At 43.9% G+C, this 14051-nt stretch overlaps 1 protein-coding gene across 5 annotated transcripts in view; it reads left to right on the top strand.

Moving 5' to 3' along the window:
- Positions 1 to 14051, top strand: part of KDM2A (lysine demethylase 2A) — a 54727-nt gene that overhangs the window by 29613 nt on the left and 11063 nt on the right. For all 5 annotated transcript variants that reach the window (XM_083618623.1, XM_083618625.1, XM_083618624.1 and 2 more), the window contains exons 10-17: positions 1494 to 1647; positions 2123 to 2238; positions 4011 to 4137; positions 4637 to 5034; positions 10455 to 10538; positions 11034 to 11300; positions 11583 to 11714; positions 11805 to 11894. In XM_083618623.1, the coding sequence (XP_083474749.1) occupies positions 1494 to 1647; positions 2123 to 2238; positions 4011 to 4137; positions 4637 to 5034; positions 10455 to 10538; positions 11034 to 11300; positions 11583 to 11714; positions 11805 to 11894 (1368 nt within the window). The remainder of the gene's footprint in view (positions 1 to 1493; positions 1648 to 2122; positions 2239 to 4010; positions 4138 to 4636; positions 5035 to 10454; positions 10539 to 11033; positions 11301 to 11582; positions 11715 to 11804; positions 11895 to 14051) is intronic.

Genomic DNA, 14051 nt, shown 5'->3' with positions numbered 1-14051 from the left:
CTCTAGCTTCACCAGTTTAGAGAAGTATTCCTTGGTTTTTGTTGCAAATAAGGCATAGAGACAAATTATCAGTAGCTTAATCTGGTCTCTCTCACAAACTGAGGCATTGCTGAGGATTACACATACGGATTACTTTTAGAAGCAACAAAGTGGTTTAGGTACCTTATATCTCATAATATTCGGTAGGGCATGTGCTGTGTACTTGAGTGGTTAGTGTTTGTGTACATACAACTTCCTACTCTTTAAAGAAATTTGAGGAAAACTACAACGCTGAGCTCTCCAATAATTCTAATTCTGTTAGTGTGACTACTAAATATTCCTCATTCACTTTATATAAACAAACCTTTGCTTTGGTGGAAATAAGTACAAAAGGCAGGTAATTTGTTAGAACTTTTGAATGCTGAAGTAGAAATTGTCTCTGTAGGCATGAAAATAAATTACTTGATTCTGAATTGTAATTGCAACTTCCTGTTCTATTCATTTAATACTGAAAGCATAGTGTGGTTACTGCTACAAAATGCAAGCCATAAAGATTCACCAACTCACAGCCTTCATTATGATTTGGGGTTTTTAACCTTCTGATTTGTGCACTGCCTGCTCTTGGCACATCTTATTGCTGCAATGACTCTCATTTTTCTGAGCAGTGTTGGCTTTGCACTGTTTGTGCAATTGAAGTTTCATTTTAGTTTGTGTGTTAATACTAACCACTCAATCCAGGCGTACTATACTACACATGAAAAGCAATTTCCACATAATGCAAAATACTGAGGCTGCCTCTTACGGTAATGAATACTGCTGGCCATTAAACAGTTAGCATTCGCAGCAAGGAAGGCACATATAGAAAATAAATGATGTGTTCTGCGCTATAGAGTGGAGATGTAGGGGGAGGTTAGTCTGTGGTACATACAAGACAGATAGTGCTGAAAGATTTTGCTAAAAATCTAACCTTAAGGATCTACTACTTGGAGAAAGAGTGCTGAAAAAATAGGGAGGAAAGGTTTTTAGGTAGAGTAATCAGCATGCAACAAGGCACAGATGAAAGGTAGGATGAAACAACTCTGGGACAAGTAGTTTTAATATACCTCTTCAGTTATTTTTGTCCATGTTGCTCCAGCAACATTTGCTGCAGTCTCAAGGAGTGACCCATTCTTTCCCCCATCTCCCACCCCTGCCAAGAACTGAACTTAAAATCAAGGATCCATGGTTAGCCTCCACTGCATGTTTGGATATACGCCAGATAGTGCTGAATTTCCCCCATCACAACTGATGTATTTATCAGGGTAAGCACCAGTGCACCTAAGCTACTGAGTAAAGCGTGAAGTGCTTTTATTTGGGAAGGTGGGCTTTGTCGGCCAATTGTTGCATGGTTTATATAGCACTGCTCTTGAGTTTCTTTTAAGTCTGGCTCATATAACAAAGCAACAAATGGATCTCAGCAAACAGTAGGTTTTCAAAAGAGAAGGTTTGTTAAATCTATCTTTTTCCACTTGTAGGTCTTTTGGTTAATTCCACCCACTCCCCAGAACCTGGAGTTGTATGAAAACTGGCTGCTGTCGGGAAAACAAGGGGATATCTTTCTTGGTGACAGGGTGTCAAATTGTCAGCGTATTGAGCTCAAACAAGGCTATACCTTTGTCATACCCTCAGGTAGGGTAATGTGAACAGAGCTTAAACTAATTTTCTGTTGCCAGAAATAAATGTGTCCATTGAAGCATTAGAAGAGTTATTTCTTGCAGTTTGTTTGTTAGCCATGTGGTCTTGAGCTTTAACTATTGTTGCTCCTTCGACTCAATGAGGCTGTCAGCTACATGGGCAAATCTTATGTATGGGAGAGGACTTGAGAAGAATAAACAGTAGATCAGAGACCCCAAAAACAGTATTCCCTTTTCCGAGTCAATTGGAATCGATTCCTTTTTGATCCTTCCTTTGAAAATAAGATGGCATCCATTGCTGAAAAAGAGGAAGAATCTTGTAGCTTTTAGTAGCAGGAGCTGAGATTAAGAGCAGGCCTGTTTTTCAAAAAGCAGAACTCTTAGGATAATACAGAAATCAGCTTTAGTAGCACAAGGTTCTCCATTATGCAACACCAGAAAATATTAACCTATGGGATTTTTGCTATCAGGTTGGATCCATGCAGTGTACACTCCTATGGACACCCTGGTCTTTGGGGGTAACTTTCTGCACAGCTTCAACATCCCTATGCAGCTGCGGATCTACAGCATTGAAGACCGCACACGGGTAAGCGGTTTCCAAAAGTTTTCAAACCTGGATAACATAGGAATTTCAGTAGCAATACTACTAGCTCCCCGCAGAATTTTCTTTGCGCACTGGTAAATGAAATAGGCAATTTTTATCTCTGGGGACCATATGCAGTATTTTCCCCCCTCTGCTGTGAAAACTGGCAGTTTATTCTGACGCTGCTATCTTGCTCAATCCATAAGAGGACCCATCTTTGTAATTCCATGACTGCTAAAAAAATTTAGGAGCCTTGGTGAGGAAAGATTTTTGACAACATATATAGGCTTGGATCCTGAATCTCCTTTCACTGGCAGAGTGTCCTGCAAGCAGAGTTCCATTTATGGGATGCTCTCACAAACAGAAAGAGCAGGGTCTGAGCTGGTACTGTTACAGGTGGCACATAATATTTGTTCCACAGTTGTAAGAATTCTATCTTTTAGTGTGGTGGCATCGACACTTTGGAATTCCGTGCCTTTTAACATCAGGTGGGGGCTTCACTGTACTCTTGTCGGAGCCTGCTTTAAGGAAATTGTTTAGGAAAGCCTATCCAGACACGTGGGACGCGGGTGGCGCTGTGGGTAAAACCTCAGTGCCTAGGACTTGCCAATCGCATGGTCGGCGGTTCGAATCCCCGCGGCGGGGTGCGCTCCCGTCGTTCGGTCCCAGCTCCTGCCCACCTAGCAGTTCGAAAGCACCCTTAAGTGCAAGTAGATAAATAGGTACCGCTTTATAGCAGGAAGGTAAACAGCGTTCCATGTGCTGCTCTGGTGCTGGTTCGCCGGAGCAGCTTCGTCACGCTGGCCATGTGACCCGGAAGTGTCTGCGGACAGTGCTGGCTCCAGGCCTCTATAGTGAGATGAGCACACAACCCTAGAGTCTGTCAAGACTGGCCTGTACAGGCAGGGGTACCTTTACCTTTTATCCAGACACGTAGATGTGGACATGTTTAAACCTCTTTTATTTTACTGTTAATTTTAAATGTTTTGGCTGTTTTATTGATAATTTTAATATTTCTTGCAAACCACTGAGAAGTTTAACTGCAATCAAGCAGTATATACATTTTGGTAAATAAAGAATAAATAAAGGCTCTTCTGTTTGTAGAAGGGAAGGGAAGATCTAAATGAGTGTCTATAGCAGGGATAATCAGCCCATGGACCACATATTGCCCCTGTAAAGTTTTTTGTTGCCTACAGAGACCCCCCACCTTGATTTGTTGGTTGTATCACCAAGGCAATAGGCTGAAAATTCCACCATATTCCACCTTTTGTGTTTCTGGCATTTGAGTGCCCCACAGTTAGTCTCTGGTGTTTGAGTCCAATCCTCACTCACCAAATCAGCAGGTTTCTACAGCTGCTTTTGCCACTGTTCATTGCCACGCAGCTATCAGGCTATGATGCTTGCAAGATCAGCTCATAAAGCTATAGTAAGCCTTGTAGCCAGCAGCAGTTTGGACAATCAGGAGAGAACATATTTCTCTGTCAGGCATCTGAGGAAGCCGAAGCAATCCGTGGCAGATGATAGAGAGGCAACATAAACAGATAACTTAATTGAAGGTTGGCAACTTTGAGAAATTGATTAGCTTTTCTGGTTGGAATGGGGGTGCTTCGCTCAGCAGTAAATAATAAACTAACTGATGAACTTCATTATTGAGAGGGGAGAAGTAGTATTTTTATTTCCCTAAAAGGGAGTGAATGGTAATGGGATGGTTTACAAGGGTGTGCAACTGGTAGCATTTTCTAGACTCAGCCTTCTCACTTCTTACACATTGACAGGTTCCAAATAAATTTCGCTATCCCTTTTATTATGAAATGTGCTGGTACGTACTAGAACGCTATGTCTTCTGCATCACCAACCGTTCCCACCTAACCAAGGACTTTCAGAAGGAGTCACTCAGCATGGGTAAGAGTTATTTCCCTGTTATTTGGCTGTCATTCTTCTGTGAATTTCTAAAAACACTTTGCTTCCAAGCTAAACTCTAATCTGGGTTGACATTAGAATAAAAAGAATTACTTGTTTTGATGCCTTCTGACTTCAGCAAAAGTAACCTCTTAATTAAGTGTTTTCTCCAAGATTGGTGGAATATGCCAGAATACAGATTACATATTTCTACAATTTGTAGTGGTTTGTGTTCCCCATTGATAGGCAAGTGGCAAATGGGTCACAGCTGCTGTGTGCTGTATTTTACCAACTTTGAAACGCAGCAGGATATTGGCTGATACACTTGCATGCTCACTCTTGCCAAGAGTGTGTGCACAACAGCTAGGGAGCTGTACTCCATTTTCCCCAGGCCGCTGTGGTGGCTGAGTAAATAGTACAAATACTGAAAACCTTAATTCTCTCCAAAGCTGTTCCACAGGCAAATCTGCTCAATTATCACTGTTCTACCCTTTACATACAGATATGGAGTTATGCGGCTTGGAGTCAGGCACTGTGGATGAAGATGATGCAGCAGCAGAAAAGGAATCGCGCCGCCCTGTCACTAGGCGGTCGGTCCTCACTAGCCCTGTAGCCAATGGTGCTAATCTAGACTATGAAGAACTAAATAAAGGCTGCCGGAGTTTGCCAGATCTCAAGAGAACTCTCTCCATGGACTCAGAGTCCAGTCGAGGCTCTCACAATGGCCAAGCCTGGGACACTCATAGCAACAGCCCTCATAAGGGCAACAAGGTGCATCTGACCCAATTTGAGCTTGAAGGTCTGCGTTGTCTTGTGGACAAGCTGGAGTCTTTACCCCTACACAAGAAGTGTGTACCCACAGGCATAGAGGATGAGGACGCCCTTATTGCAGATGTTAAGGTATGTTGTAAAGTCAAGAGTTATCTCATTTTTGTGTGTAGCACTTTTTCCCCAGCACCTGTGACAACCCACCAATGTTTGTTTACATGGGCCGTGTGCAAGCCTAAGTGATTTGTTGCTGTGGCCAGTTTCTCTATTAGAGTTGATCAGCTGCTTATGCATCTGTTAATATTGTAAAGTTATCTAGCATGGTTCTGTGGGTGTGTTGGGCTCTGCCACCTCCGTAGTGTGTGAGCACAGTCATCAACTGGATTACATTTTTTGCTAGTGCTTCACTTCTGGTCCTGGGCCATACGAAGTTGTTTCATGCCATTGGGAGTTGAAGAAAGACTTGCCCTCCCAAGCTTTATCCATATGAAACAGTGCACGTTGATCAACAGTGTAATTATATGGCCTCTTGTCGCTTTCTCTGTGTGAATCCCTGAATGGTAATGAGGTGCTTTGAAAATGGCTCTGAAAAGGTCTCCTGAAACTTGGCCCTCTTGTTATGGCTTCTTTGGCTATGATTTGTTCCTGACCTTGTTTGTTTCCATGGTACCAGAAAGGTGTACACACACCTAACACACTTGCATAAACATCTCACTAAGTCAAAATTTCCAAAAGTATGCACAAAAGAACTTGACAGATGAAGTGGCAGTAATCGCTATCTGTCCAAGGGTTTGTTTATTCTTCAAGAAAGCAGAAGGCAAGCAGTGTATCCACAGCTTCATTTTTTAATAAGTATCTTCTTCCTTTGGTCTGCTTACACACTCTTCTTTCTCCTTGCACTTCTCTATCAGGTGTGGTGGCATTGAGGAAAAGATGGGCTTACTTGGCCAAACGGGCTAGCAAAACAGCTTTATCCAACTCAAAAGGCATCAGGATTGAATGCAGTTCTCTGTATTGGAGACTTGCTGGAAGAAATAGATAAGGCTAAAAATGGTAGAACCATGAGCTGCTTACCTCCCTGGAGGGAATAAAAGCTGTCACTTATTCACCTTTCGTTTCACTATAGTACATGCAATGTTGTCTGACCTATCTGTAGAAAAAAGGTGATTAACCCCAAGGTTTCCAGTGAAAAGGGAGCACTCACACTTGACTGGGGTCATAAAAAGCCTAGTACAGATAGCTTGTGTGCTCACATGGCAGCACTGTTTCACTTCTGTTCACTTTGCTTCAGTTTGCTTTGTTACAGAAACCCATCAACCTGTTTCAAAATGCCACCGGAAGTAAGAAAATTGAGACCTGACTGTAAAAAAAAAACTTGCTTTCTTGATCTTGTGCATTTATGACAATTCTGTAGCATGCTAAAGCAATGTCTAGACTAGAGCAAGAACAGTGTTGAACATTTTCATTGGCAATACTATGTACAGGCATTTCACTTCTCCATAGCTTCTATACTGAATTCCCCTTGAACTCAATCAATTACTAATACTTATGAGACTTGGGGCCACTTCATACATTACCCTTTGTAGGTAAGTTACCCTTTGTACTTGGGTATTTAATTCCAAAGTATAAATACATGCAAATATCATCACATATAAGCAGTGCACACATGTATAAACTTCAGATCTTGCCAGCAAATTACACAGGAGCTGGACTCTGATTCTGAATGTAGATGCACTTGAACACCATTTTGAAGATAAATGCGCTTGGACACCATTTTATAGATTCACAGAATCATAAAATTGTAGAGCGGGAAGGGTCCCTGACGGCATCTAGTTCAACCCCGCTAATCCAGGAATCTCAACTAGATCATATATAACAGATGTCCATCCAACTTCTGCTTAAAAACCTCTAAGAAAGGAGAGCCTGTCCACCTCTCATGGGAGTCTGTTCCACTGTTCCACAGCTATTCCTATCAGTGGCGTAGCGTGGGTTGTCAGCACCCGGGGCAAGGCAAGTAATTTGCGCCCCCTAACCCGTGGATTTGCGCCCCCTAACCCATGGATTTGCCCTAACCCCAGATGTTGCGCCCGGTGCGGCTGGCCCCCCCTGCACCCCCCACGCTACGCCACTGATTCCTATCATACATTTCATTTATGTAGGCTCTGAAATCTGCTCCAAACTGGCCTTAAGGATAAAATGGAAGGGAAAGGCATATCAAAGAATATATGTATATTTCATATTGGCATGGTGCAAGGTGATGTACCATTTGGCAGCTGTGATACACAGAAGATTGCAGCTGTGAATGTGAGCACTTTTAATGTCTGAGACTGGCACTTTTAAGACCCAGAGAGCTTGTAACCTAGTGCATATTTGCTCTAGCATTCTACTATTTGTGGTAGAAGCTTTGCAAATACTTGACATCTAGCTTAACTACTTTTATTTCAGCTTTTAATGTGTAGGTGGAGGTTATAACCAGATAGTACTCAACTAGTCAGTTATGCCAGTTCACCTAGTAATACCTGTTTGACTGGTCTAGCACCTGCTTATCGTTGCTAGTTGCCGTCTCAAGTTTGCTAACACGTTGAATTCTGAAACCTACAAAAATGTTGGGTGTGTGTGTGTTAGAGAGAGATCTTGCAGCATTGAAGAGGGTAATTCAGACGTCTTGCTTAAATAGAACGTTGCGGTGTCTAGGTTGGAGGAGGCGGTCTTAAGATTTCAAATAGATTGAATAGCTAGGGGGGTTAATATGTTGCAACAAAGTATCTATTTCCACCTCTCTGATGAGGAACGGCATGGACACCTTGGGCATGTGCCGCCTTCGGAGTTAAAACGTCATTGTGGGTGTTGAGAGGGCGTCGTCGTTAAGCGGCAGTTGCTACTGAGGGCATAGCGAGGTGGGGGATACTGGAAAACGGGGACGTAGCTGCAGCGCACCGAGCGGGTGAAAAGCTTTCTGTGCTGTTCTCTATAAAGTCTGCCCCAGCCAGCCCTCGGGTGCTGGCCCCGGATTCTCCAATTGCAGTAGTGGTGGGGGAGGGGGAGAGAGGCTGCCTCGGCTGCCGCCTCGACCAATCAGCAAGCAGCCAGCGGCTTGGCCCGGCCCCCTCCCAACTCTGCAGCAGAACGGCTTTGCCGTCCTGTTCCTGGCTTGGTTTTCTCGGTCTCCTTTCTCTTCTGCCATCTTCCGTTGCAAAGCATTGCTGGGAACTGCATGTGGGTGACGCAGCAGCATTGTTTGCGGGCGCAGGAAGCTTCCGCTGAAGGGTTCTGGAAGGAACATGCTGCTGGCGCCGGGCAGCCGCTGGTGCTGGCGGAGTTGGGATCGCGCTTCCTGAGCCGCTCGTGTGAAGGAGGAGGATTGTGCTGGAGTTAAAATTACATAGTGGGGGGAGGATCGAAACCGAAGCCCTGCAACTTGGCAGAATAGAAAACAAAGGGACTCGGAAACTTCCTCCGAGACTCTCGGCACCTTCCGTGGAACGAAGCACGCAAGGTCAGGCAGACACGAATCTTGGGGGGTTCAGCAGGTTTCCGCCGGCGGGTGGGGGAGGGAGAGAGCTGCTTCCCACGTCCATGCAGGATAGGATCACCCGGGACTCCCCTCCCACGGTCCCTCTCTGCATTTGTTTGAAGGGTACTTTCCATGGGAGGAGTTCGTAAGCTTGGAATGCAGAGACTCCCTTATATCGGTTGTTACAGGGTCGGAGCCCGCGTCTTCCCTTCCCGAGTTGGTTTGCATTCTTTGGGTGTTTGGGAACGGCACGTTTTCTACTTCGGATCAGTGATAGACTTCTTCTTACTCTTGGGGCGGGGTGGGGGCTACTCTTTCCTAACATCCGCGTGAGTCGGTGAAGCTGGGTGTTCCCACCCCCGGAGTTTGCACGTCTGTGCAGCCACCCCTAAAGTGCCCCAGGCTGATGCATATAGTGCGTTTCCCCTTCTGCCCCGTGAAGCATGTGTCTTCATGCCCTCAAATGCCGACCTTTCCTCATAAGTAGACGCTGTAAGGGAGAGGGTGGGGCTTGGAGACTGCACATTCTGCTGGGCTAGCCGAACAGCCACTTCCTTCCACCCACAACCTTCTCTTGAAGGGTGGAGAAGCAGCTGTAAAGCGGAGTGGATAAAAACTGATGGTGCTTCTTTTTAAATTAAACCGGATTTAAGTTTTTTATTTTTTGGAAAATCCAATTACTTAACAAACATTTAAACTGCAATCCCACACCCATTTACTTGAGAGTAGACCCCATTGCATTTTGTGGACTTGCTTTTCAGTAGGTAGATAAATATTATATTAGCATCTATCCTGAGTCAAACACATTGAGTTGCTTTCTCCCCCCCCCCTTTACTTAAATTGAGGTGCTGTTCTATGTAAAATAATGATCCAGTTTAAAAATGTGGGGGAAAAGTCAGGCATTAATAAACATTCTGGCTGATTAATTACTAGCCCTTGATTATGGAAAGCTCTGGACATTTAATCTTAAATGCTTTTGCTTGGTGTTCTTACATGCTGGTAGAGAGCCAAACATTCTTTATCATAATGCATTTCTTTAAGCAGATACAGTTTGCAGCAGAAAAAGCATGTATGCTGCATGACCAGGTTTTTTGGACTGTGTTCCCTGGGTAATAAGAAGACTTGCTCTATTTAGTTGTAGACAGATGTTTTAATTGTTTGTAGCAACCAATTAACATTGCTTATTTAGGAACCATTAATTGGACAGTTGGAAACTTCATTTTAAATTGTTGTTGTGAATTGGACACCTATCTTGGTGACTTTAAATTAATCTGTTCTACTGGAAAGCAACTTCCCTGTATAGGCAGCTTCAGATGGGAATATGAATCCCCTTTCTCTGGTAAGTGCCAGGGAGAGTGAGCCCAGCCCATGCAGTGTTCTTTGCCTCTTGGCAGCTAGAGACACTGCACTCCCTGCACACGGGGATGCCAGCAATGTAACCATAGTAACCTCAAGTAAATAAAGCACATCTGAAATGGCAGTCAAGAGTGGGTGGGTAAGGTGGACGACAGAATCAGGAACAAGGCTAAAAGAGCCAGGCGGGAGGAGATGCTGTCTCAGGATGGCAACCACATTTGCTAGAACCTGGTCATTGGTTGGTGGCATAGAAATTAATCTAGCCCATGTGTGAGATAGAAAACAGTATGGCTGAGAATACTGTGTTTCTGTGCTGTTTTGAGAAGTGTAACTTCTGGGATAAACATGGACATACTGGTTGGGTGGAGGGCTTTGCTACATTGTGAAAGAGACCACACTTAACCCAGACCTTCATTTCTGATCATGTTTCATCATTTTATTTTCCCTAACACAATGAATTTAAGTGTGTGAGTCATGAGGCAAGGGGTCTCTGGTCAAATCTAATCTCTGTTAGGTATCCTTAGGCAAACCACATCTCTTGACCCTCATCGGTAACATGGGGACAAGAACACTGATCTGCCTTCCAGAATTGTTGTTAGGATTACTAAGAAAATGTACTGAATTATTCTGAAATACCATATAAGTATAAAAACTGGTTTTTATTTTCTTAACCCTGCTATAGCTGCTGCTGGAGGAGTACGCAAACAGCGATCCCAAACTGGCACTTACTGGAATTCCTATTGTCCAGTGGCCAAAGAGGGATAAGGTAAATAATGGATCCATGACTTAACTCAAATAGCTTGGAGACTTGGTGGAGGGAACAGGAGTTCTGTGCTGGAAAGTGTTGTCAGTTGAAAAGAATAGCCTCATAATTTAAACCAAAGAACCTTAGACCAGTATAAGGTATAAGGGCAGTAGCAGAGTAGATCTGGGCACAAATCACAGGTATTAAAATGAAGTGCAGTATAAATATGAGGATAAAGAAACCAGGAGGATCATGATCATGGCTTCACTTTCTAGGAGATGTGATTGCCCAAATCCAGAATTGGTTAATGATAAAACACAAGTTCATTATTTAGACATTGTGCCTCTGAGATCAAAGTCCTAATTCTTTCCATACACAATCTTTTCTGTTCCAAATTCCTGACTTTAAACTTCATGCATCTGTCATCTGGATCTCTTCTGACAGATTATTGTTTCCTTGGTTGATTATATGAGCCTCCTAATTTTTTGCTCTCTTTTCCCCCCACACCAATGACAGCTCAAGCTTCAGGCTCGGCCAAAGTTAAGATTACCTACCATCCCTATCACCAAGCCACACACCATGAAACCCGCACCACGGCCAGCAACTGTGAGACCTACAGTCTCTCCTATAGTGTCTGGTGCCCGCAGAAGGCGGGTGCGATGTCGTAAATGCAAGGCCTGCTTGCAAGGTGAATGTGGCATGTGCCACTACTGCAGGGATATGAAGAAGTTTGGGGGGCCTGGTCGTATGAAGCAGTCCTGTGTACTACGGCAGTGCTTGGCGGTGAGTCCTGTGGTATATTGGGTGGGGAAATTGCTTATCTCTGTGGAAGGTTCTAACAGTAGGGGATGAAACCTGTCGTACGCCTCGAAAGGCAAAAGAGCAACTAATGAGGTTGATTGAAAAGCCTTGGGAACAAATGTGGTTGGCACTGGAAAGTAGTTAATGTCCTTCAGTGCATTCTGTAGAGGCAAATGGGGTTGGGGAAGTGGGATAACCATCCCCTGGAGCTTAGAAGCAAGCCTGTGGTATAACTTCCTGTTTCACTCTTTGTTTGCTTTGTAGCCCAGACTGCCTCACTCTGTTACATGTTCACTTTGTGGGGAGGTAGATAAGAATGAGGATTCGCAGGACTTTGAGAAGAAGCTAATGGAGTGCTGCATCTGCAATGAGATTGTTCACCCAGGTTGTCTACAGGTAAGAAGGTTTACTTAACTCATCTCGATACAGGAGTGTCAGGAACAGATGCATTGCTGGAAATCACCTTTGTGTATTTTTCCTCTGCAGATGGATGGGGAAGGGCTACTGAACGATGAATTGCCCAACTGCTGGGAGTGTCCGAAGTGCTACAAGGGAGATGAGTCGGAAAAAGGCCAGGTAAGAAATAGATTTTCAAACATTGGCACATGCCTTCTGTGTTGCATGCTTCTCTTGGGTAATGAAGAGGCACACTGTTTGCACCTATCCTGTACCTAAGGCGTTGGGGAGAGAAGGTTCTTTGGGTATCCTGGGTGTTTATCCTTGTGCACTTTGGGAAGGCATAGTAGGAGCCACACGAGTGTGAGGTGAGCACTAGGAGAGCTTCTTCTGTTGAGTAAAATAGTTCCACCTGGAAATGAGCACTGGTGACACCATACAATGTTAACTACATGATGGAGCCACTTTACAGCTTTTCCACCGCCACCTTCTTGGCATCTACAGAGAGCTCATCAGCACATGAACTGTAACATCCTGCTGGAGAAACAGTTCCTGGAAGGGCAGCAAAATCAACTTCCATCAACCAAGCAGTGGACATGTTATCAATGGCAGAAACTGACAAGACTGCCCTGGGAGAAATACAATTGCAAGATCCTGCATAGAGTTGTGCCTGCTGCCCCAGCAAAGAGCATCCCAGTGAAGGCAAGCAGGGGTGGGGGCAAGGGACTAGTAAACTCTTATTACCATCACAGGAGTTATTACGATCTGGCATTCTGTTAGAATAGCGCCCTGCAGCACTTCATTCCAGCCTTGGGGAACTTGGACCATGGCAGCGGCCTGTTTCTCCTACATGTTTTGTGATGGAGATCTGCTTTTAAATAAGCCATAGCCTATCAGAGTGAAGAAATTGGCTGAACCCTTCCCTTAACATCTGTTTGAAAATTGAATTTAACAGCACATTCTTGAATAGGCAAATTAAGATGCGGATACAAATAAACACTACATGGTTCAACTCTAGTATAACAATTGACTTGTTCCTCACATCAGCTACTTATCTTCAAAGTTGGGTGCATGTGTGCATCTAGTGTTCTCACTTGTATTCTGCAGCTTGGTGACATTTTATTAGATCTACATAACCCTTCAGCTTTCACTAAGTGACAAAGTCCAATTTCTTCAACCTTAATGTAGCTAACGTGTTTGGAACAGAGCTCATACTATAGCCAAATGAATGGATTCAAATGGTATGGGCCCAGCATGTCCTTCAAGGAAGTCATCTGGGAAGAGAGACGGTACTTCCAGTAACTTCACTTGCAGGTGCTCTGGAATGCCAATAGGATTTTCTGGGCCCAGTACACTCACTGTATGTAGGTTGGGACCTTTTGCCTACCCATAAGCTGACAACCTGCTACCTATATACGTACTTTAAGTAACTGTAGAATTGCAAGCTTTCATGCAGTATATTGCTACCTAATTATTTTCTAGACTAAACTTTTTGTTTGACCACTAGCCAGGCATAGTTTCTACTGAGAGGTCCCATTAAGTTCAGTGGGACTTACTCCCAGATAAATGGCTATAGCCTAGTTAGGTAAAGAAGAGACACACCATTCTTTTTAATGGAGCCTAATTAAATCATCCAAAAATATACTCGGGTCACCTCTCTACTTTGCTAGCCCCATTATTGAAAATGGTTGTGTGTGTTTTTACTGGTGGGAAGCGAGGAAAATTAAGTAAGATGGGTTCAATTTACCATATTTTTCCATATATAAGTCCATCTTTTTTGCTAATTGTTTTGAGTCAAAAACTGGGGGTCTTCTTATACACGGATGGTGAATGCGCTCTGGCTCTGGTGGGGTGGCCTGGGATCAGGATCGGGCTCTGGTGCAAGTGGCCTGGGCTCAGGCCCAATTTCTTAATTTTGTGTTCAAGAAAATAGGGGTTGTTTTATACATGGCGGCGTCTTATACTGTATTGGCCCGAATATAAGCCGCACCCTAATATAAGCTGCACCTTTAAAATTCGGGGGGGGGGGGGAGAGAAAAAGACAATATCCAAATATAAGCCACTCCCTTAATATTCCACAGGCACTCACACCTGTTCCGTTTTACCGTATGTCTGTTTCAGTAGTGATATCGTAAAAGCCAATTTTTGTAAGGTCACAAAGTCATGCCGCACTTTAACTTTTCACAGTCGGAATTTGGAAACAAAAGGGCAGCTTATATTCAGGCCAATATGGTACATGGAAAAACACGGTACTAACAAAGGGCAAAAGACAGCCTTTAACTTCCTAACCACAGCATCACCACTAGCTTGTCTCATGTAACCTTGTTGCAATAATCT

Source organism: Podarcis filfolensis (genome assembly GCF_964270895.1).
Source record: "Podarcis filfolensis genome assembly, chromosome: 1".
NCBI lineage: Eukaryota > Metazoa > Chordata > Lepidosauria > Squamata > Lacertidae > Podarcis > Podarcis filfolensis.
Note: the sequence above shows the minus strand (reverse complement) of the source record. Positions and strands in the feature narration are given on the sequence as shown.